The sequence below is a fragment of the Dermochelys coriacea genome, chromosome 4, assembly GCF_009764565.3.
Source record: "Dermochelys coriacea isolate rDerCor1 chromosome 4, rDerCor1.pri.v4, whole genome shotgun sequence".
In the NCBI taxonomy this organism is placed as follows: domain Eukaryota; kingdom Metazoa; phylum Chordata; order Testudines; family Dermochelyidae; genus Dermochelys; species Dermochelys coriacea.
In genome coordinates this window covers 97,990,223-98,016,250 of record NC_050071.1, presented here as the reverse complement: position 1 = coordinate 98,016,250, position 26,028 = coordinate 97,990,223, and the positions used below count along the sequence as shown (strand labels likewise).

The following is a 26,028-nucleotide window of genomic DNA, read 5'->3' as shown; positions in this document are numbered from 1 at the left end:
AGCCCTTATAGATAAGGAGTGCTACGCTAGCAAGTACTGATGAGCTTAGGTGGAGAGCAGCTCCTGTCATCAGGTGCCAGTACCAGACCTGAAAAACACCACTTCATCAACGAGGATGATAACAGGTCTCTGAGAGATGAAAGATGTTGCTCTTGAGACTTTAGTGCCTGTCCCTCCTTCTAGTTGCTCCTGTTCTTCCCTGTTTGCAGCCAGGCATCTGGAAATATATGCAAAAGGGGATTGAGATCTTCTGCACTTCCTTGAAAGATAAGAAGGAGATCAACTCCTGGGTCCCCTGGAAGGAAGTCTCAAGTATACCCAGTAGGAACAAGGTGGTGCATTACATTTGTAAAGGCTGGTTCAGATGCAACTGACTAGGCCATTGCCATGTTTGAGGTGGATGTACTGGAGCTCTCTGGTCTGTAGAGAGACACCTTTTTCCAATCTTTGTGAACGGAGGGGAGAAGGCTCAGCTTGATGGAGACAGTGTGTCCTGGTGATGAAGATGAAGAATGAACATCACTGAAAGGCAGTGCTAACCTTTGAGGTGACCTCTGGCTCTGTTATTGTCATCTATCATTAGAATCAACTTTTGTTGGGAAAAGAACATTTTGTCCTTTTCTATAGGAGAACATACATATGTGACTGAAAGATCTCTATAGTTTTTTTTTTATATCTACTAGGATGAATCCTAGGTCCAAGGTCTTATTAAAATATTGTCCAAGAAGGAATGGACAATCAGCACTCTAATATACTCTGCACTGGCATAACTCTGCTTCCACTGAAGTCAATGGGAGTTTTATTATTGACTTCAATAGAAGAAGTTAGGCCAATGTTAAGAGCTTTCAAAAATCCCAGACTTAGTGCTTCCCCTCTAAGGTAAACAAAGGGGCTATGAGCATTCTTGTAAAGACCTTCTGGGTAGGTCTACACTGCAATACAACACCCATGGCTGGTCCACGTTAGCTGACTCAGGTTCACAGGGCTTGGGCTATGAGGCTATAAAACTACAGTGTAGAGGAGCTTAAATATGGATGTAGGAACCTTACTTTAGGCATCCGGTTTTGAAAATTAGAAAAAAAAACACAAAAAACTACAGTTTGTTAATGAGGCATCCAACCTTGCTTGAATTGCTAAGCCCTAGCTGGAAGATATTGGCTTTAGTCCAGGATGAGAAAGGGAGAGAGAGAGCACCCACTTTTCAGTTCACCCAATTTATAAAAGAAGCCCCACACTGAGGATAATACTCAAAATGAGGGTCTCATTTAGCTGCATGTTTTGAGATAAAAATGAGGTAAGAACTGATACATCACCCTACTACCCCATTCCCCTCTAAGCTAACCAAGTTCATTTTAGCCCTGTCCCTGGAGTACCTACTGTAATGGCTGAACTCAACATGCATTTCAGCTATAATTTGTATAATCACTAAGACTCTCAGTCTGCATGAAAACTGTGGAACTATCTCCAGTTCTTTTTAGCCTCAAACCGAGCAAACTTTGTATCTGGATGTGTGCAAGTATGATATAAACCACTTTAGTGATGATCAGATAAGGTCCTCCTAACTGACGTCAGGTTCTACTCCCCACGCTGTTTTATTATTAGTCTATCATAGGAATTTCATTAACTTAAGGGGGTTCCAGTCACTGAACCATACTGTCACCAGTTTACTGGAATACTGTAGTTATCTTTTCTCCATATACATTCCTCAAAGTGAATGATGTGTAACTAATGGTGGAGCAACAGCAGCAAAAACCTATTCCAAAATAGATCAATTGCAGCATAAGGAAATAAACTGAAAAAAAAAATCTCTTTTCTCCTCTGCCATAATTTCAGCAAAAGTCTGGTTCTGCTGAACAACTCATAGTGGCAGGCATTCTGGTGAATCTGGTTAATGTCTAGCTTTTGTCACTGTTAAGGAGAAATGGCTTAAATTTTCCCAACAATTTTTTTCATTAAAAATGGCCTTTTTCAAAATTGAAACTTTTCATGAAAAATTAATTTTTTGTTTTTCAAATTTTTTAGAAAAAAATATGGAAACAAATGTAGACTGTTTTTGTTTTGCAAAATTATTTTTATTTTTCCATTTATTTCTCCTTTTCCCTTTTTATTTCATTTTCTGTTTTACCACTGTGTATCTTTTTATTAGTCAGATTAATCATACTTTTTTCATAGTTTTCTGACTAGACAGAAAGGGGTTCTGACAACTACTCATGGAGTCTGGCAAGCATATAATTTGCCCAATCTCTCACAGAAGTGGGACACACACCTTGTTGTTTGGTCTTGATCCTGCACTAATCAAGTCAATTGGAGCTTTGCTACTGACTTCAATGAGCACAGGAGTAAGCCTTTAGTAAGGTAACTAAGCTGGGAATTCAGACTGGAACACTGTTTTCAGACATAACACTGTGTTTTCTCTTTGAAATTGTTTTTGCACACACTGTTCTATTAGTTTACTGCTGGCAGTGTGTGCTTCACTATGTGGAGGGAGAGGGCTTTTGAAAGCTGAGGGCTCTTGCCACACCCAACTGCATGGACACATGGGCCAGTGGTTAAAGCATTGAATATATGTCCATTGCTTCACACTGTCAGAATTAGCAGCAACTCACTCATTTTGATAACATGCCTTGCTGTGCACCTGTGACTGAAGAAACACACATTAAAAATACCTTGGAACAACTGAAACATGTCAAAGAGGAGCAGCTGATGCCCCCTCACTGTCACCTGGTTTAGTGGCCTCTGACAATGTTGTAAAAATCAGAATAGCATTGCATAATAAAGACACAAGAATCCTGGAATCTTTTACACTGAAAGCATGTGTCTACCACAAGAGCTAAAGGACTAAGCCAGCAAGACTTCAGATGCTTCAGAAAAATCTGTTGCTTCAGGGGTGACTGAGTCACACTATGGTATTGTGGATTATACCAACAATCCCCATCAGAGGAAGCTAATCTGAACTGCCTGAGGTCCTCAGCCATTCATAGTCATATGCTGGTAGGGTTGAAAAATCACACCCACAGTGCTAAATACAATACAATAAAATTTACGATTCCTAATAGTACCTAATCATTTCTTTTCTACTCATAGGCACATACCTTATGATTAGCACAATTTTCACACTCCACAAGACACTGCACTGTAACTTTAACCCTACCTTCCTGCACTTGCCCTCTTCACATACCTCGTTACCGACTAGCCTTTCAAAGTATTGTTGTGGATGTTTGGTGTAGCAGTGTGTTGTACCTGAATTGAGGTAAAACAACCCTTTATTCAGCTTATGCTGGAAGACAGCAAAGGGTTGCAAAAGTTACATCTACATAGGATCAGCTGCCTACCTTTCAAGAAAACAAAGCCACTTACAGTATCTGTAATTCTTGTTCTCAGAAAGTATAAATTGTAATAGATTACTTCTCTGAGGGTGCATGCTCCTCTCACAGAAATGTTGGGCAGGCTCATAGCTCAAAATTCTGAAGTTGTTGGATCCAACAGGGAACATTTTGCACTTCTGCTGTGGAATAATAGTGACCCCTAGTGCCTCCAGTAAGTCTAAGCAAATATTAAAGAACTGGAAAATAAAATGGATACAAAACTCTGAATTCTGAGTTAAGTGGGTGAGTGTGTGAGTGGTAAGCTACTGTAACTTATTTCTTTAGAGAACAAGATTCACAGGTAAGTAGTTTTCATTTATCTAAAAAGCACAAATGGTATCTAATAACCATTCCTGGCAACTCACAAGCTTTAAGAATGTTTATAAAACCTATAAAACAGGTAAAGATTAACAGGAAAAAGGGAAGGGAAACCTGTACTCCCATTCTATATAAATACTGCACATCGCTGTAACTGTCAAGCGAGTTGCAAGGCATTTTTTGCTACATACCTATTAACTTCTTACAACAAAAATGAAGGTTATATATAGAATCAATACAAGATGAAGTAACTTGTTCTGTCATTTTGTTTCTTTCCTCATCTATGCTTCCATCAGCTATATTTTGTAACTTTTCATCTTTTTAGGTGTCCCTGTTTCACCTCCCACTAGTTTTCTATGCATTTTCTCCTTTTAAAATATAAGTATTTTTCTACTCAAACCATCTTCTTCAATATAAGTTTCTTTTCCAGTTGGGCTAGTCTCCCTTACGTGATTGTTGTTCAATATTTTCTCACTTTGTTCTTTCACCAGTTTCCTCTTCCCTTTGCCCATTCTTCTCTGGTCTTTACTTCATTAGGCCTCATTCTTCTCCAATTCCCTTTCCTTCAATCCTCCTCCTCTTCTTAGAGGCAACTTTCCCTGACACCTCCTTTGGTCTTTTCACCATTCCTAGCCTCCAAAGTCACACTTGAGTTCTACCCTCTCTGGTCCTTCACCTTAATCAAATCAATCATAGCTCCAGTGCAAGTCCTCGATGTATGTGTGCCTCTCTCTCTCTCCTTTCTCTTTTTCCTCCAGGTCTGCCTGAGGTCAGTATAATGCTTCCTCCACTTAAACTCACTGTGTCAGGATAAGCAATCAGACAATTCACGTGCTTTAAGTTAAGCATGTGCTTAAGCCTTTGTAAAAGCAGGTCCTCAATGAGGAAAGGATTTCATATCCTGAGTCCTTCCACATGTACTTTCACATATCACATTCCATATACAGATACACTTTACAAACAAAATTGCACCTTACTTTCTTATGCACACATACGCAACTCCAGCAGAACACAGAGATCACATACTGAATGGAAAATTCCTTTTATTTTATATACACACTACCAATGGAACAATGGTATACCATTAGTTTACAAAAAGACAGTGGCCAAGATTTTTAAAGGTATTTATGAGTTGCTGCACTCAGCACTGCAATGCAGTTAGGACCTACCGGTAACTCTCATTTTCAAAAGTGATTTTGACACTTATAGGAACCTAAATTCCATTTCCTAAATAACTTCTGAAAATGAGATTTAGCTCCTAAAAACTGTTAGGCATCAGAATATTGAGCGCAGCAACACTAAATACCTTTACAAATTTGGCCCAGTGTGCTTTGCATGAAGTACTTTAAAAAATCATAACTCAGACAAATTAAAACCACTTTTCATTGTACCATAAGAAAAAAAAATTGCAGCAGGGGACAATGTCCTTGCCAAATTTCAAGCTTTATCATCACTCTGACCTAAGTGATAGAGCTTAAAAAAGAAAAGAAAATCAATTTTAAAAAATGAAACGTGTATTTTTCCACTCTTCTTCTATTTCTACAAATTTTTCTCAAGATTCCAAGAAAATTTACTTCCAAAAATTAAAACAAAAGTGCCAAATTTCAGCTGGGAATCGAGAAATTTTATAAAACGGTATTCCTCTGAAAATGACCCTTTACAGTGTAAAGGTGACTACAACCTCCTTATCTAAAAGCATTGCTACATGATCTGCCTATAATGTGAGAATATATACGATAGAGCTAAAGCACAGTACATATTATAAAGTTTCCAAATAAAGTACAAAATCCTCAGTCTTTTTCCAAGTCTGAACGTATGCTATCTCTATACTAAACCCAGTATTTTATCCATCAAAGAAAAAATCAGCGGAGTATATATGCACAAAAATGACACTAATAAATATAAAACAAAATATATCAAATGCTTATTTTGCATTACCTTGTAAATTCCAGCACATTTAGCAATTCATATCTTTCCTCATGGCCAAGCTGGAAAAAGGACATTTTTGTTCATGAGATTTAAGCTTTTTTTTTTTTTTATTTTTAAATAAAAGACTAGCAACTACTTTTTGGCATAAACGTATTGGACTAAATTGTATTAAATATGTAAACTATTTCATATTCATGCCAAAATATTAATAATAAATAATAGCATAATTTTAATGTACTTACAGAGTCTATAATTACTGAGTCAGGTGTCCTTCCAGTGAATACAAAATTAAGATGCTTGGCTGCTCTGACCAATGCTCCTTCATCTGCAACAAACCAATTTCAATTTTTTTTAATAGTTTGAGAAACTATCGAGAAAAAGAATTTTCAAGTTTTAAATACCTTTTAAGTATTGTAGGATAAACATCACAGACAGGCAGATTTGTACCTGTTCAAATTTTCCAGTTATTCTTTTACCTGCTCCTCATCAATAAATAAATCATTTAGAAGGTCTTCCTTCCTCACTGCTCAAATTTTTTTTATTGTTCTTGAAAAAAGTTTAGTTTCTCAGCTATTTCCAAGTCATTGTAAATGTTACCCTCATTTAACAGCAGTCCTACTATTCTTTCCTCCTTTTCTTTTTCATTTTACATATTTGTAGAATCCCTTATTACCTTTGACTAGCATTAATTCTTTTTGCTTTTCTAACACCCCTTATTCTTGCCTCCTCAAACCATAACTGACTCTAAAAATTCTTGTTTAGGTGCCTCCCTGGTTTCCCATGTTGAGTACAGGTATTCTATTTCTCACATATTTGAATAGCCTCTACTGGCATCACACTGGCCAATTCCTATTAACTGGTCTTCTTTTCAGAGGATCTGTACTCTGTGCCTTCTTAATTATAGTGCTTTTCAAAATTTCTTATTGAATTTGAAAACTTTCCTCCACTGAACCCTACTCACTAAATTTCTTGTTTTCCCCAAAATTTGCTTTGCTGAAATTTAAAATATAACATTGGGATAATGATGCAATTCTGTGACCCCATTCCTTACTACTATATATGGAGTGAAAATATGATTATTCATTTAAATTTGTAAAACTGAAGTAGCTCATATTCAACATTTCCAAACTTCCCTATTATTCTCGCATTCTCTTGTAAGTTGTCCCCTTTTGGTGTTTTAGTTTCAGACGAGAAGTTGACACTACTAGTCTACCTGTGCTGGAGTCCTCTTGCCTCTTAGAAGGCCCACTGAAAAACATGAAACTATTTTTTGCTAGGTACATCTTAGAAGCTGATCCATTAACTGCTGCACTGCTTCAAAGGAGCCAACACATCAGAGGCAGCATAGGAAAAAATTTCATAGGGGAATTATTTTCCTTTAGGTTGAAAGAGCAACCTCCAATGAGAAATAATAACCAAAGCCACCGTTGAAAATTTTACCCGAGTATGTCTACACTGCATCTGGATCTGAGCTACCCCATTACCCATTGTTAATTTAATCCATTAACTTTTAACTTCAGTGTATATATCACTGAATCATAGAACTGGAAGGGATCTCAAGAAGTCATCTAGTCCAGTACCCTGCACTCATGGCAGGACTAATTATCATCTAAATCACTCCTGACAGGTGTTTGTTTAGCCTGCTCTTAAAAAGCTCCAATGATGGAGATTCCACAACCTCCCTAGGCAATTTATTCCAGTGCTTAACCATCCTGACAGTGAAGTTTTTCCAAATGTCCAACCTAAACCTCCCTTGCTGCAATTTAAGCCCATTATTCTTCTCCTATCCTCAGAGGTTAAGAAAAACAATTTTTCTTCCTCCTCCTTGTAACAACCTTTTACATACTTGAAAACTGTTATGTCCTCACTCAGTCTTCTCTTTTCCAGACTAAACAAACCCAATTTTTTCAATCTTCCCTCATAGGCCATGTTTTTCCAGACCTTTAATCATTTTTGTCGCTCTTCTCTGGACTCTCTCCAATTTGTCCACATCCTTCCTGAAATGTGGAACCCAGAATTGGACAATATACTCCAGTTGAGGCCTAATCAGTGTGGAGTAGAGCAGAAAAATTACTTCTTGTACCTTGTTTAAAACACTCCTGCTAATACATCCCAGAAAGATGTTCACTTTTTTTTTTTGCAACAGCATTACACTGTTAACTCAATGAGTCGCTTTTCTGCAGCTCAAGCTGATGAGTCATTGCACTGTGATAGAAATGTTAGTCTTCTGCTTCAAAATTGGCTCTTATTTAAAAAGCACAGTATATAAGATACTAACAGGCAACTGTGAGTAATAAGACTATATACACATAACAAAATGTTCATGCTGATTTTTGCAAGAATCTATCTGAAAAAAATGTCTGAAGTGTGGTTTACCGGTGTTTTAAATATTGTCTTTTCTTGTTCTGTGTTGATGTTTGGCTTATCATCAGAATTGTTGTCCTGCTTAAGAGGTTTCATTTTCCTTCCTGATGATTACTATATAGTGTTATTTTTTGTGTGTGATACTTTGTTAAGTCAATGCCATTGCTATGAAGCATCAGAGAGAGCCATAAACAGGGGTGATAGATTGTCTTTTGGCTTACTGAACACATTCTTCTGAATTTCATTTGTATTTCTTAACCCATTCAACTTTTCACAGCACAGTAGTTTGGGTGTTGCAATGTAGATAACAAACCACCCTTTATTATTGTACACCCTATGTGACATCTACAAATCCTCCCTAAGACATGGTTTGGAAAAAAATCCCAAACAGTGCCTTTTATAGAAGTAAAAATGTATGAGACTGATCTTAAATATCACTACGTTTGCACATTTATTTAAGTTTCTGGGCAAGGGGAAGACCTAGGGGTAATTCATCAAGTTCTGAATTAACATTCTTGTTCAGTGGATTGAATATTTTGCAGTTCACATATAATTATTTAGCTCTTACCTGGAGATGCTGCTTGATATATAATCTTATCACCTTCTCTTTCTGGAACAGCTGTATGACACACTGCCATCATTGTTAGAAACTCACAAATTATAGGTGCAGTTGGCTAGTCCAAAAACAGGGTAAAAAGTAAAAATTAATCTGTGCACTGTTAAAATGTGTTAGTACATATTGGCAAATATTAATTCAGGAGAAAATCTCCTTTACTGGTTACAAGAATAAGCATTTTTAAAATTTCTACATTCTTTTGGTTGATGACATTATACATAAACCATTTTCAACATTCATCTAATTTGCTTCAAGTACATTCAAACTGCTGCTATACTTTCCTTTTGTATAGTCGGTGCAAGTATTGATGCCTATAATTAAGGATTCCCAAGTGTAATGGGATGTTCACCTCAGACTAGCCTAGAAGAGATCAATGAGGCTGAGAAGGGGCCAATTTACAGGATAGGAGGAAGGAAACTAGGTAACCTCAGTAACCCTTGAATGAAGATGGAGTCCAGCTGAGAAGGAACAGACAGGGCTAGTATAAAGGCAGGAAGTTGACAGCAGAAAGGAAAAAGGGTTGCAGTAAGGGAACCAGTAGCCACTCTGGACATCACAGAGGCATGTAAGTAAACCTAAAGGAAAAGGGTGCAGGAAAAGGCTCAGGGAAATAGCAACAAGGCTTAAGACGGTGCAAACCTTGGCTACTGAATAGAGGATCCTTGAGCTGAAACCCAGAGTAGAGGACAGGCCTGGGTTCCCCTACCATGGGAAGACAAGACAACCTGAGACAGTTTGTATGGAACGACTATGATACCCCAGAAGAGGTAAAAACACATAGTGACCTATCCAAAGGGCCAAGTCACGAAGAGAGAGCAACCTGAGTCAGAGAGAGAGGCGCAGCAGAATGTGCAATGAGCAACAGAAGGTGATGTCAGACCTGAAAAGAGCTAGTTCCCAGAGCAGCCAGGAGGAGATTCATAGATACTAAGGTCAGAAGGGACCATTCTGATCATCTAGTCTGATCTCCTGCACAATGCAGGCCACCGAATCTCACCCACCCACTCCTACAAAAAACCTCACCTATGTTTAAGCTATTGAAGTCCTCAAATCGTGGTTTAAAGACTTCAAGGAGCAGAGAATCCTCCCTCAAGTGACCCATGCCCCCCATGCTACAGAGGAAGGTGAAAAACCTCCAGGGCCTCTTCCAATCTGCCCTGGAGGAAAATTCCTTCCCGACCCCAAATATGGCGATCAGCTAAACCCTGAGCATATGGGCAAGATTCACCAGCCACATACTACAGAAAATTCTTTCCTGGGTAACTCAGATCCCACCCATCTAATATCCCATCTCAGGGGATTAGGCCTATTTACCATGAATATTTAAAGATCAATTAATTACCAAAATCACATTATCCCATCATACCATCTCCTCCATAAACTTATCGAGTTTAATCTTAAAGACAGATAGATCTTTTGCCCCCACTGCTTCCCTTGGAAGGCAATTCCAAAACTTTACTCCTCTGATGGTTAGAAACCTTTGTCTAATTTCAAGTCTAAACTTCCTGTTTATACCCATTTGTTCTTGTGTCCACATTGGTATGGAGCTGAAATAATTCCTCTCCCTCTGCAGTATTTATCCCTCTGATATATTTATAGAGAGCAATCATATCTCCCCTCAACCTTCTTTTAGTTAGGCTAAACAAGCCAAGCTCCTTAAGTCTCCTTTCGTAAGACAAGTTTTCCATTCCTCGGATCAGCCTAGTAGCCCTTCTCTGTACCTGTTCCAGTTTGAATTCATCCTTTTAAAACATGGGAGACCAGAACTGCACACAGTATTCCAGGTGAGGTCTCACTAGTGCCTTGTATAACGGTACTAAAACCTCCTTATCCCTACTGGAAATACCTCTCCTGATGCATCCCAAAACCGCATTAGCTTTTTTCACAGCCATATCACATTGGCAGCTCATAGTTATCCTATGCCATAGCAGTGTATGAACCCTGTGACACCAATACTTTCCATAATATAACACTGTGGTCAGTTGTTTATAATTTTGCCAAACTTTAACCATTTGGACTGAAACTATCCATGCCATGTAATTCAGACTGATTTACTTTGGAAATTTTAAGCAAAAATGATTCAGCCATTTCTCAGAACAAGAGCAGGAAAAAATAAGTTGCTTTTCCCACATTAACAAAATTTGTGCAAATGTTTTTTTGAGAAGCTTGAATGCCTCCATACTTTGAAGATGGGACTTGATATTCAGCCATTTAGTGTCAGGTAGTAAAATATTAACATCAATTAACAGCTCAACTGAAAATGTAAATAAATCATGTACGTAGGCACATTAGATATGGACAAAAGTTGAATGACATACTGAAATGTTTTATTCAGTAATGTGTGCATGGTTAACATTTATTGTGAAGTGAATTCTCTTTTAATATTGTCTGCACACAGTATTTTTTTATTTTACTATGGCACTATCACTGCCCATGCTGTACTTTTTCTGTGGACATATGATTTCAGATTCCAGTCCAGTCAATTCAACACTTCTCCTGAACACTTTAAAGAAATAGCTGCTGCATTTTCTGTTAAAACTTGTGCCCAATCCCACACAAAGGGCAGACTGAAGCAAGGTCAGTCAGATTGCTTTTAGTGTAACAGTCTAAACAAAAAGAAAAGGAGTACTTGTGGCACCTTAGAGACTAACAAATTTATTTGAGCATAAGCTTTCGTGAGCTACAACTCAATTCATGGGATGCATTCGGTGAAAAATACAGTGGGGAGATTTATATACATAGAAAACATGAAACAATGGGTGTTACCATACACACTGTAACAAGAGTGATCACTTAAGGTGAGCTATTACCAGCAGGAAACCGGGGGGAGCGGACTTTTTGTAGAGATAATCAAGGTGGGCCATTTCCAGCGGTTGACAAGAACGTCTGAGGAACAGTCGGGGGGGGGGGGAATAAACATGGGGAATTAGTTTTACTTTGTGTAATGACCCATCCACTCCCAGTCTCTATTTAAGCCTAAATTAATTGTATCCAGTTTGCAAATTAATTCCAATTCAGCAGTCTCTCGTTGGAGTCTATTTTGACCAGAGAGATTGAAATGTTCTCCAACTGTTTTTTGAATGTTATAATTCTTGACGTCTGATTTGTGTCCATTTATTCTTTTACGTAGAAACTGTCCAGTTTGACCAATGTACATGGCGGAGGGGCATTGCTGGCACATGATGGCATATATCACATTTGTAGATGTGCAGGTGAACGAGCCTCTGATGGTGTGGCTGATGTGATTAGGCCCTATGATGGATAGGTGATTAGGCCCCCTGAATAGATATGTGTACACAGTTGGCAACAGGTTTTGTTGCAAGGATAGGTTCCTGGGTTAGTGGTTCTGTTGTGTAGTGTGTGTTTGTTGGTGAGTATTTGCTTCAGCTTGAGGGGCTGTCTGTAAGCAAGGACTGGCCTGTCTCCCAAGATCTTTGAGAGTGATGGGTCGTCCTTCAGGATAGGTTGTAGATCCTTGATGATGCGTTGGAGAGGTTTTAGTTGGGGGCTGAAGGTGATGGCTAATGGCGTTCTGTTATATTCTTTGTCCTGTAGTAGGTGACTTCTGGGTACTCTTCTGGCTCTGTCAATCTGTTTCTTCACTTCAGCAGGTGGGTATTGTAGTTGTAGGAATGCATGATAGAGATCTTGTAGGTGTTTGTCTCTGTCTGAGGGGTTGGAGCAAATGCGGTTATATCGTAGAGCTTGGCTGTAGACAATGGATCGAGTGGTATGATCTGGATGAAAGCTGGAGGCATGCAGGTAGGAATAGTGGTCAGTAGGTTTCCGGTATAGGGTGGTGGTTATGTGATCATCGCTTATTAGCATGGTAGTGTATAGGAAGTGGATCTCTTGTGTGGACTGGTCCAGGCGGAGGTTGATGGTGGGATGGAAATTGTTGAAATCATGGTGGAATTCCTCAAGGGCTTCTTTTCCATGGGTCCAGATGATGAAGATATCATCAAAGTAGTGCAAGTAGAGTAGGGGCATTAGGGGACGAGAGGTGAGGAAGCGTTGTTCTAAGTCAGCCATAAAAATGTTGGCATACTGTGAGGCCATGCGGATACCCATCGCAGTGCCGCTGATTTGAAGGTATACATTGTCCCCAAACGTGAAATAGTTATGGGTGAGGACAAAGTCACGAAGTTCAGCCACCAGGTTAGCTGTGACATTATCGGGGATACTGTTCCTGATGGCTTGTAGTCCATCGTTGTGTGGAATATTGGGGTAGAGGGCTTCTACATCCATAGTGACCAGGATGGTGTTTTCAGGAAGATCACCGATGGATTGTAGTTTCCTCAGGAAGTCAATGGTGTCTCGAAGATAGCTGGGAGTGCTGGCAGCGTAGGGCCTGAGGAGGGAGTCTACATAGCCAGACAATCCTGCTGTCAGGGTGCCAAAGCCTGAGATGATGGGGCATCCAGGATTTCCAGGTTTATGGATCTTGGGTAGCAGATAGAATACCCCAGGTCGGGGTTCTAGGGGTGTGTCTGTGCGGATTTGTTCTTGTGCTTTTTCAGGGAGTTTCTTGAGCAAATGCTGTAGTTTCTTTTGGTAACCCTCAGTGGGATCAGAGGGTAATGTAGAAAGTGTAGAAAGTGGTGTTGGAGAGCTGCCTAGCAGCCTCTTGTTCATTTTCCTACCTATTCATGATGACGACAGCACCTCCTTTGTCAGACTTTTTGATTATGTTATCAGAGTTGTTTTTGAGGCTGTGGATGGCATTGTGTTCTGCACGGCTGAGGTTATGGGGCAAATGATGCTGCTTTTCCACAATTTCAGCCCATGCATGTCGACGGAAGCACTCTATGTAGAAGTCCAGTCTGTTGTTTCGACCTTCAGGAGGAGTCCACCCAGAATCCTTCTTTTTGTAGTCTTGGTAGGAAGCTCTCTGTGGGTTAGTATGTTGTTCAGAGGTATGTTGGAAATATTCCTTGAGTCGGAGGCGTCGAAAATAGGATTCTAGGTCACCACTGAACTGTATCATATTCGTATCACCTGCACATCTACCAATGTAATGTATGCCATCATGTGCCAGCAATGCCCCTCTGCCATGTACATTGGTCAAACTGGACAGTCTCTACGGAAAAGAATAAATGGACACAAATCAGACGTCAAGAATTATAACATTCAAAAACCAGTTGGAGAACACTTCAATCTCTCTGGTCACTCGATTACAGACCTAAAAGTGGCAATACTTCAACAAAAAAACTTCAAAAACAGACTCCAACGAGAGACTGCTAAATTGGAATTAATTTGCCAACTGGATACCACTAACTTAGGCTTAAATAGAGACTGGGAGTGGATGGGTCATTACACAAAGTAAAACTATTTCCCCATGTTATTTCTCCCCTCCACCTCACCCCCCACTGTTCCTCAGATGTTCTTGTCAACTGCTGGAAATGGTTTACCTTGATTATCACTACAAAAAGTCCACCCTCCCTCCCCTGGTTTCCTGCCAGTAATAGTTCATCTTACCTGATCACTCTGGTTACAGTGTGAATGGTAACATCCATTGTTTCATGTTCTCTATGTATATAAATCTCCCCACTGTATTTTCCACTGAATGCATCCGATGAAGTGAGCTGTAGCTCACGAAAGCTTATGCTCAAATAAATTTGTTAGTCTCTAAGGTGCCACAAGTACTCCTTTTATTTTTGCGAATACAGACCAACATGGCTGCTACTCTGAAACCAGTCTAAACAAAAATAATTCAATTTATTTTATTTTATTTTATTTTTTACTCAGCACTTATTTAGTTCCTTTGTAGATCTCAAAACACTTCAAACTGACAACAAGAAATCACCAATTTTAAGATCCCCAAACTCTTGCCAAAACAGTCATTTCCCAAAAGAATTCCTAAGACGTGGAGTTGCCAATACTGAGAGTCACTTAGGAAAGATTCTTGTACTACTGCAAATGAGAAACAAAGAACTCTACTAAAAGTGAGGCACTTCAACTGTAAAAACCACATTTCTCATATACTGTACAGAATGATAAAAACCTCTGAGAAAATGACAATTCAAGAAATAGTATTGAAGGAGGAATGGTATAACTATATGGCAAGTCACCAATCTCAGAAACCTCTTTAGTTTCACTTTCAAAATGGGATGGCTCTGTCCTGTCCTTTGATTCAGAGCCCTGAATTCCTCTAGGAAAGAGGCACATGTGTTTTACTAATTTCTGTTATAAGACCTGATCCAGCAAAGAACTTGAGCATTTGGTTAACTTTAAAAGTCTGTGAGTTGTCCTACTGAAGAAAATGTATATATCAGCTCTCCTCCAGGTATCATGAAGTAGGAAGGACCTTTGTCTCATTTTTATTTAATCAGTTAATTTAGATGTATATACATACATAAGGCATCCTACCATCACCTAAACCACATAGATCATATAATAAACATAACTAGGATAAAAAGTTGGTAGAAACATTTAAGAGTTATAGGTATAAGACTGCTACCCTCAAGACCCAAAAGAACACCACCCCAGGAGCCGAACAAAAACAAACATTATCCTAAGAGGAGAACAAAAGAAATGCTATAAAAACTAAGAAAAGGAGTACCCGTGGCACCTTAGAGACTAACAAATTTATTAGAGCATAAGCTTTCGTGAGCTACAGCTCACTTCATCGGATGCATTTGGTGGAAAAAGCAGAGGAGAGATTTATATACACACACACACGAATACAGACTAACACGGCTGCTACTCTGAAACCTATAAAAACTAAGAATACCTAATTAAGGGCTTATCTACATGGAGTCTTAGGGTATGTCTACACTAGAACTGGAAGGTGTAAATTCCAGTTTGAGGCCATATCCATGCTATCTCTGATCAAGCTAGCACACTAAAAACAGATATGTAGCCACGACAGCAAAAGCAACAACATGGGCTAGCTGCTCTGGTACAAACTTAGGGTGGCTAGCCCCTGCTATGGCAGTGGCAATACGTCTATTGTTAAGTTCCATCAGTTAGTCCACGTATATCCCCTCAAACTGGAATTTACGTCTTCCAACACTTATGTAGACACACTCTTAGTACAGGGTAACGCAGAGTGAGACTCTGCATCACACTAGCTTGCCATAAACTAACTAGCCATATTCACCCTGGTACTGCACACTAAAAGTTCCACAGTGTGCTTTGTGCACGCTACAGACCTTTTAGTGTGTGGTAGTAGAGTCTACATGACCAGTTAGTGTGTGTCAAGTTCGTGCACTGTAGATTCACATACCAGTTTGCTACGCACTAAGTCTCTCTGTAGGAAAGCCCTAAGGAATAATGACTATGCTAACATCTAACTATTTACACAAGAAAGGCTGCTGATAAGTACTAGAAAAAAACAAACAGTGAGCAGGAGGCACCGCTAGGACCTCCAACTTTAGTTATGGGAAGTGAGAAGGAACTGAGAATGGGACAGAATGATATCTTTGTTTGGAGGCAGGATGTCACTAAAGGTGCATGCACCACTCCAATGGGTACTCCTCACCAGAAGTTTCCAGCTTAAATACACTGGACATACACTCACCAACAATGGAATAAATATGTGTACAAGACATCTCAAAGAACATGTGGGTGTAATTACAATTAACAAATTTCCATGGCTAATGAGTACAAAAAACTTTACATGAATGGAAAGCTGGGCTATTATTTATATAGAATATAAGTGGGTTTCATATAAGTACAACATTTCATTTCCTTTAAAGGATACTATTTCTGTTTTATTGAAATCATTCTTTTCATCTTGTAAAATAACATTTTTTTTCTATATCACGTACATGATTGCTTTGGAGATTCTCCAGCAGTGATGGATCACTAAATGGTTTCTCTTCTCCAGTCTGAGAGTCCTGACTAAGAAAAATGAAGTAGAGAAGTAAGAAGAGCATCATTAGTATTTTCTTAATCATTCATTTGAAAATCACCAATGACCACACACTAAAGCCAAACTTTAACCATGACGCTACGTTAATTGACAAATGTACACACAGAGTAACTGAACTGAGCCCCGTCTGTACTGGATAACTCTGAAATCTAAACAACTCTCTTGATATATAAAATTACAACACAGAGGCCACTTTGGTCACTGGCTTCACTGGATGTTGGAAAAGGGACACAGCAAAAATTAATCCCAAATAAAATTATAGGTCCCAATCCTGCATTCTGTTCTCCACAGGAGGCCCCTTATGGCCAGGTGGAGTCCCACTGAAGTCACAGGTACTCTGCATAGGTGCGGGGGTTTGCCCACACTGAGTAGATGGCAGGATGAGGCCCCATAGTATAATTTCACTTACAAAAATAAACAATATTTACTTTTAATAATGAAACATTTGTGAGTGTCCAGCATACGCTACGAAAAAGATGCTAAAAATACAGCATTTGTATTAGAGTTTGTTCATCATACACTAATTTCCAAATGATACCACCATTACAATACACTTATAATATGCCAGAGTTCTTGAATGTGTCCCCTCTAACCTTCATAGCCTCTGTAGTAGAGAAAGAGACTGAAGCCTGGAGCCTGGTATAAGGCCTCAGACCTGAACAAAAGTCAGGCTATGAGCAAAAGTCAGACAAAGCAAACACCTACTTGCAAGTTCACTGACCAGTACATGAACTTGGCAAAAACATGGCTGATGTTGCTAAAACACAGGCACTCCTAAGTACTACTAGGGACTGGGTATTCATGTGAACACGTTCCAGAAGGGTAGTACAAAAACACCATTATATATGTTATAATATAAACACACTCCCCGAAAATGGCACATGGCCCCTCTGACCCCTCATGAAGATACGGTCAGGATGACAGGATAATGGATGAAGACGTTCTGTTCGAACCAACAGGTACAAGGTGCAGGGTGGTAACTAATCATGTCAGAAGGGTAATACGTAACTTGTTTGCATCAGTGTATAAAGGAGAGGTCACAGAAGAACCATCTTTGTCTGGCCTAGGGGGCAACAGAAAGTCCCGATGCTGACTGAGCTGGTCCATTTTCAGGGGCATATATGTATTAGTGTCTCTGTAGAGTCCATGGGGTACTAAAACTGTGCTTTGTCGGCAATAAACCTGGCCAAGCGCCTTTGCCACTGAACCAAGTCTGTGGTCCTTCTGGATAGTATACCAAGGTTTGCTGACTGAACCAGCTATCTGTGAGCTGGTACAGCACATGGAGAGAATACAGACACACGTACACCACCTGACAACAGCCTTCTCAAGGACACCCCACTTAGGTCTTTTTCCTCTTTCTTGGGGCAGAATCCTGCAATTTGCTCCCTCCAGACTGGGGTCTTGGGCTGCAGTCTTTTGCAATTCACTATGATCACCTCAGCAGATCTGACATCAATTCTGCACCTGCAGTTCTGTTCTCTAAGGGGCTATGACAGGGTTATTCAATGACCAGCCAGCTTTCATAAAGATGTTTATTCAAAACAAAAGCAATTCAGAGAAAACAGTTGTGCCAAGCTTACTAGGTGGTCACCCATCTTCCACACAGAGCAGTGATTGGAAACCTGTGGCCCATCAGGGTAATCCGCTGGCGGGCTGCGAGACAATTTGTTTACATTCACCTTCTGCAGGCACGTCCGCCTGCAGCTCCCAGTGGCCACGGTTCATCGTTCCCACCCAATGGGAGTTGCTGGAAGTGGCGGGCAGCACATCCCTGCGGACTGCACTGCTTCCCGCAGATCCCATTGGCTAGGAACGGCGAACCGCGGCCATTGGCAGCTGTGGGCGGCCATGCCTGCAGACGGTCCATGTAAACAAAACTGTCATGGTCCACCAGTGGATTACCCTGACGGGTCACGTGTAGCCCGCGGGCCACAGGTTGCCCACCACTGACAGAGGCTCTGACAGGTTTAAAGCACTTCAGGTCCTCAGCAAGGCCTGTCTCTCAGTCACAGCTCCATGCTAGCTGATCAGTTCTAGGATTCAGTGTGAGTGACCCTCTCCACAGGTCAGGACTCATATTTTATACAGTTAAGTCCTTTGTTAAGGCCTTTTGAATCAGATCAAATCAGGAGGCTGAAACTTCAAAAGACTTGTTACAACAGCATTGTTTCAGTATTGGGGAATTGCATTAATTAACCCCATTGCCTTTAGTTTCTGCAGGAAACATCCTTTAGCTTACTTTTTAGCCCAAAACACAATTACTAGCAAGTACATTGATATACATATAGCATTTATAAAGTTAACACAAACAACTTTGAATATTCCATGTTTTTATAGCATCGCATGTTGCAAGTATTATAATTTAGTTCATCATCCATATAACATTTCCAAACTACACCACAATTGCACTACATATTTATCCTTGTATATGAGGCAACATATTATACTTTATATCTTTCCTTGACAAAAAGGATTTAAATTGCAGAGTTTTGTGACTGACGATCTGCTTGAAGATAGCACTGAACTCCCACAAATACTCCCTGACCCAAACATAAAACTGGCACTCAATGTTGGTAGTATGTTTGGCCTGCATACTCTCAATCCCTTATTATTCACATCTGTGCCTGGCATAATTTACTTGCCCTTCCCCCTCTTTCCCTCACCCCAACTTCCAGCCAGTGTTGTGGCAGTAAGGGTTAAAGTGCTGGTGGTCAATACAACAGTGAGCACTCAACAACTATTTTGACTCCAGAGTTTCCCTTCCCAACATAATGAAGCAGTATAATATTTCTGTAAAATTTTATGGATTACAATTTAACTACATTAAAACAGGAGCTCTCCTTCTGATCTCATTAGAAGCCACTGCACCTAAAAGATATTTTCCCTTTCTCCAGGGATTTCCCTTCAACTAGGTAAATTGGGAGTCTAGGGAGCCAAGGATTTTTTGGACTGTTATAAATTAAATTATCTTGTTTTAGAAAACCCTTGCATAAATAAAATAATTTAAGATCATCATTGATTTCTCTGGTAAATACAAATATGAATCATGATTTTTGAATGCTTGGAGTTGGCAATATTGAAGTCCCTCTCTGTTCCTTGAAACTGTCATTCTTTTTCATGTATGCACTGGGTGTGAGGGGTGGAGGCAGCCTTACTTCATCTGACTCAGATCATCTGAACACCAAAGTTGCAACTCTGACAGAGGGGCAGGAGGGCGGGTAAAGGAATGGACATGAGCAACACATCTTGAAGAACAGTTACAAAAGATAAGTAACCATTTCTTCTTCTTCAAGTGCTTGCTCATGTCAATTCCATTATAGGTGACTCACAAGCAGTATCCAGGGAGGCGGGCTCAGAGTTCATGGTCATGCAGCTTGCAACATTGCTATACTGAAGCCAGCATCGTCATGGGCCTGTTGGGTAACTGCATGATGAGACGTAAACATGTGGATAGATGACCAGGTAGCGGCCCTACAGATATCTTGAATCGGCGCTTGGGCCAGGAAGGCTGCCACCGAGGCTTGCGCCCTAGTCAAGCGGGTGATTACAATCGCCGGTGGAGGCACTTTCACCAGATCATAGCAGCAATGGATGCAGCTGGTGATCCATGATGAAATTCTCTGGGCAGATGCTGGACGACCTTTCATCCATCACTGCAACAAGCAACTGCGTTGACTTACAGAATGGCTCGGTCCTTTTGATGTAAAAGGCTAGCACTCTCCTGACGTTTAGAGAGTGCAATTTGCACTCCTCTTCCAACTTATGAGGTTTTGGAAAGAAGACAGGTAAATATATGTCTTGGCTCATATGAAACAGTGAAACTATCTTGGGCAGGAAAGCCGGGTGCGGCCGCAGCTGAAACTTGTCTTTCCAGAACACCATACAGGGCAGCTCCGAGGTAGGTGCCCTAATTTCCAAGGCCTGAGGGCAGATGCTATTGTGACCAAGAAAGAAACCTTCCAGGAGAGGAGGAGAAGAGAGCAGAAAGCCAGAGGCTCAAAGGGCACCCATGAGCCGTGACAGCATGAGATTCACATCCCAGAGAATGATGGGGTCCTGGATGTGGGAGTAGACTAGCTCCAGCCCTTTCAAAAACCAGACAGTCATATCGTGAGTGAAGACCGAGCTGCCCTGGGACAGAGGGTGGAAAGCCGAAATAGCGACCAAGTGGATCTTAATCGATGACTGGACAGGCCCTGGAGCTTGAAATGCAGAGGATAGTCCAAGATTGCCTGAAGTGAAGCCTGTTCTGGCCGGATGCCCTAGTCTGAGGCCCAGCACGTGAACCTTTTCCATTTGGCCAGGCTGATCGTTCTTTCTGCTACCCAACAAAAACTTCTGGACACGAGCCGAGCACTCCTGTTCATCCACATTCAACCATGTAGCAGCCAGGCAGTCAGGTGCAATGCCATCAAGTTTGGTTGCAGAAGACTGTTGTGGTTCTGGGACAGCGGAGCCAGCAAGAGAGGCAGCTGCAGCGGGGTGGCCACCGAAAGGTCCAGTAGCATGCTGAACCAGCACTGGTGAGGCCAAGCCAGGGCTATCAGGATTACCTTTGCCTTCTGTTGTTTGATCTTCACAAGGACTCTGTCTGATTAAGTCATACATCAGAGCCCCCAACCATGGGAGCAAAAAGGCATCGGACAGGGATCCCTGTCTATCCCCAAAAATGAGCAGAACATGTGGCATTTCCTGTTCTGACAGGACACGAACAAATCCACCCGTGGATTTCCCCACCTTTGGAAGATCACACTGACCACCTTCGGATGGAGCAACCACTCATGGCGAGAAGAGATGGTCCTGCTGGGACAATCTGCTAATATGCTCCAATTGTCAAGATACAGATAGACCTGGAACTCTTGATGCCTCAGGTAAGTTCTACCAGCGCCATGCATTTTGTGAACACTCTCGGGGCTGACGAAAGTCCAAAGGGCAGCATCATAAATTGGAAATGGCACCGGCCCACCATCAAACAGAGAAACCATGGAAGGTGGAGATATGAAAGAATGCATCCTTCAAGTCAACGGCAGCGTACAAGTTTCGGGGATCCAGGGAGGAAACGATGGAGGCCAGGGGACCATGGGAAACTTCAACTTCTTGAGATATTTGTTGAGGTGCCACAGGTCCAGAATGGGTTTTAGGTGCCCTTTTGCTTTCAGGATTAGGAATAATTTAGTAATAGTAAATATTGACTCAGGAAAAATGTATCTAAAATTCAGTCTGCATGTATGAGCTTGAATACCAGTTCACATTATTTTTAAGGTTTGCGTTTTTAAAATATCACAGCATACACAATACTAAATCATGAATTTTAAACAAAACAGATACTAAATTATCTTTAATGCTTACCAATCATCTGAAGAATAACTATAATCCTCAGGCTCAGGACAATGGCTGCACAAAAAGCAAAGGAAGGATAGAAATAGAAGGAAATATAATCACAGAAAGGCTACAAAATCAGATCACATATAAAAGAAAAATTAATGAAGGAAATGAGTTACTAAAAGGGAAAACTTTTTAGAGTACCTCAAAAGAATTGTTGTTAGTGCCAAAATATCAGGAAACAGAAAATGTTGCAATAAAATATTAAATGCATGTTAGGGCTCTGTAATACACAATCAGGCTAAATTAATTCATGCTTGATTTATCCTCATGCACTGGCATCCAACAAACTGACTGATCCAAAGCCCATTTAAGTCAATGGAAGACTCCCATTGATTTCACTGGGCTTCAGATAAGAACATAAGACTGGCCCTACAGGGTCAGACCAAAGGTCCAACCAGCCCAGGATCTTGTCTTCAGACAGTGGCCAGCGCCAGGTGCCTCAGAGGGAATGAACAGAACAGATAATCATCAAGTGATCCATCCTGTTGCCTATTCCCAGCCCCGTCGCCCAGTCCCAGATCAGCCCATTACTGTGGTTAAAAAACCCCAGAAAATCTAAAATCAGAGAACCATAGAGGTTTCCGACAGGACAAGAGGTGTTAAACGTACAGTATTAGTTCAACAGATACCAAGACACTTATATAAATACAAAATGTAACTGAATCAAAACAAAAACCAAAGGGGCAGATTTTCAGCTGGTGTAAATTGTTTTAGCTTCACTGAAGCCAATGGTGCTGTGATAATTTATACCAGAGGAGGATCTGCTCCTAAGCTTGCAAACTGGTTTATGCTAATCAGTTCTGAATGTACATAAAAGCACACATTTTGAAAATATTTGTAATTAAAGACATATTTGCACTGCAGAGTGTTCTGAAAATGTTGAACATCACAACTGGCTACACAGCATGAAGGAATTCACCCATTTATAACACAGGTGAAAATCTATTTACCACATCAATAGTAATGTACTTTAAAGGAGCTGCAGAGATGGAGCAATTTTATTTCTCTGCCCACCCCCACATGAAATCTGCTCTGAAAGGGGAAAGCATCAAGAGAGAAAATTCTCAGGCATGCTGCTCTCTGAGCTGTCCCTGTATTATTTGGCTTTCTGCTCCGATGGAGAGTGAATCTTCCCAAAGGAGAAGCTCTGTTAAAGATGTGCAGGTCTCATGAAAGGGAGATGCATGAACATTGGGAAGCAACAGGGATCAATTTGTATCAAGGTAATTTAAATCACTGACGATGATTATTATTTTTTTAAAAAAGATTGATTTAAACCAGGCTGAGCTATGAATAGCTTTTATGAATGTTTTTATGCTATTGTAACTTTAGATTAAAACTCATAATAAACTAAGTTGTAAATGCTGTTTAGTTGGTTGTTTTTTCACTATTCTTGGGTATCATATTTGAATTTACAAAAATTTTTATATGTCAAAATACATAAATAAAATAAAAATTGAAAATCTAAAATTATGATCCTGCAAACACTTAACCAGGCACATATTTTTTACTCACATAAATAGTCCCATTGAAATAAATGGAGCTCTCTCATGTGCTTAACGCTAAGCAAATATATAAGCGTTTACAGAATCAAAAGTTAAGATTATATTTTTACTAAAAACTTCTTAGTGATACAAAATCTTTATTACTTCAATATAAAATTACTTCAGTGTTAACAATGGAAGTTATTTACTTTAATCACATTAATAAAGTTATTGTGAACCTTTTTTTATTCACACAGGACAAAATTTTCAAAAACAGAAGCCTAAAGTTAGGTTCCTAAAACCATATTTAGGCATGCCAGGGTGAGACTTTCTAAAGAATCAAAGTGACTTAAGAGCAAAAGTCCCATTGACTTTGAACTGCAAACTCTCATGGAGGAGTATAGCCTGGTAAAAGCATTTGAACTTTCTTGACTTGTGGAAGTTTAATATAATGGAAGGTGGAAGCAGCTGCAGATGTAGCATGGGCTATTTGCTTATTACTTTTATGTCTGAGTTTGTTATGTTCTTACACGAAGGATGCTAATGAGCTCCTGCCCTTGTCTTTTTAAACAAAGTTGAGCACTTTCAGAGTGAAACTTCTTAGTAGAAAAAGTCTGTATGTAAAATTTGAAATTAATTAAAGAAACATCAATGTATCAATTTAAGACTACAATGCAGGCAAATGTAAAGTATTAGCAGCATTCAAATAAAAATATTGATTTATATTAAAATTAATTTAAATTCAAAACAGATTTTTTTTATTAAAATATTATTTTTATATATCTCAGAAAAGCAATCTGGACCCTGAATGGGCTTCAGTTGAAGACTGTGCTGAGGATGCTTGCGAAGGCTTGATGGGGCCTTTTCCTCCCATCCCTCAGTCCTTTACTGGGAGCATTATCCCTACTCAAAGTAGATGATAAATCTGTCAGAGGAAGAGACAGGTCTGAGTCTACACTTGTACTCAATTCCCCTTCCTTATCCTGGGAATAGGTGCTGCCAGAGTTCCAGGGGCACTCATCCATCTGCAGAAGGTCTTTATAGGACTTCCTATTCTGTCAGGACTTCCTAACCAGAAACCTTTCTCTGCTCACCTCTTCTGAGTCTTAGCTGCCCCTGCAGATTAGGTAGAGAGGTCTGACAATGTGAGGTAGAGTTGGAGCTTTACCCTCTCCTGGTCTTGGACTGGGGTCAGCCAGACTGGATGCCTGCCAACAGAAAGTCGTATGCATGTGGTACTCATGATTAGCAGACTGTGTGCCTCATATGTGCTGCCAATGCAGCTGCACACCACAGTGTTCCACAGGGCTGCCTTATGGCCTCCAAGGTCTACTTTTCTCTTCCTTCCTCTAGCAGCAGGCTGCTTGGGTTCTCCACCTGCTGGCGACAGAAACAACTGGGCTCTGAAGTGGTACCGAGAATTCTCTCTCTCAGAAGATTAGCTGGCTGGTTTTTGCTCACGTGCTCAGGATCTAACTGATCACCATATGTGGGGTCAGGGAGGAATATTCCCCCAGGTGAGACTGGCAGGGATTTGGGTTGGTTTTTTTTTAATCTTCCTCTGCAGCATGTGGGTGTGGGTCATTTCCCAGGATTATTTGGGTTTATTTCACTTTATCATTTCCCTGCCATCTCAGGCACTGGTGCACCTTGGTCCCCTCTATTCTCTGCCTGTGGCCCATAATAGTCCAGTCTCCTATGGGTAATACTTTGGTCTAATTTCAGTTGTTGGGTTTAGTGTGTATGCTCTGCGTGGTGTTGGTGGCCTGTGATATACACCAGGTCAGACCAGTTAATCTGGTGTTCCCTTCTGGTTTTAAATGCTGACTCTAACTGAAGGCTCAGAGATTACTAGAGGCCTACATAAATGAGTGTTACATCATCACATGTTTTAGTGTACTATCTCCATCTGCTGGCTGAAAAAAATACTATAACCCAAGAGTCCGGACCGGTATAAAAGATCAAAGGTAGAGAGCGTAGTTATAACTTGTGGATTCCTGGTCCAATCTGAATATCCGGTGGATAGAAAACACATCCTTTTAACTTGGAAGCTGAGCAGATTTGATGTGAAAGTCACTGAGAGATAAACAGACTTAAAGGATATTTTATCCGATTACCAATTTCTTGAGCCATCCATTTCCCTTTATTTCTTATCTCATATTTCATTCATTCAGCCTAATTCATAAGGATCATAAGACTTTTGTTACTTTGCCTGAAATAAACTTCATAAATAGAAGCTGTTTTGTGACTGAAGAAGTCCAATTTGCCTCAGCTCCCACCACAACTACTCTTTACAGACAAAAATCAGTTGGAGAAAGGGGAAGTCAAGGAGAAGACATTAGATTTTATTAGACTCAAGAAAAAAAGTTATGGTTTAAGCTTAAATGTTTCTCTTTCTACTCCACTTATGCAAATACAGACACAGACTCATTTATGTGTTACTGCTTCAGCTAGAATAGACTAAGTCAAAGTATGGCTCAGGCTGAACACAGATTTCAACAAGGTACTGATGCCCTTCAATTCCTTAAAGTCATAGGGCCTCCACTGTTTTATTCTTTTTAAGCTTAAGAAGTTGGAGGCCCAGATCTTTTGCGTCTTCCCCAACTCTTGTCGCTGCTGGGAGGTGATTTGGTGTCAGGGTTATTTATGCTTGTAATGGCCTCCTAGGGCTGTTAAGTCAGCAGGTGT

The 26,028-nt window shown here is 40.2% G+C and overlaps 1 protein-coding gene across 1 annotated transcript in view; it reads right to left on the bottom strand.

The window, feature by feature from the left end:
- Nucleotides 1-26,028, bottom strand: part of ATP8A1 (ATPase phospholipid transporting 8A1) — a 262,923-nt gene that overhangs the window by 150,698 nt on the left and 86,197 nt on the right. The window contains 5 exon segments of the mRNA XM_038400205.2: nt 5,622-5,671; nt 5,855-5,937; nt 8,545-8,650; nt 16,365-16,437; nt 21,821-21,865. Coding sequence (XP_038256133.1) covers nt 5,622-5,671; nt 5,855-5,937; nt 8,545-8,650; nt 16,365-16,437; nt 21,821-21,865 — 357 coding nt within the window.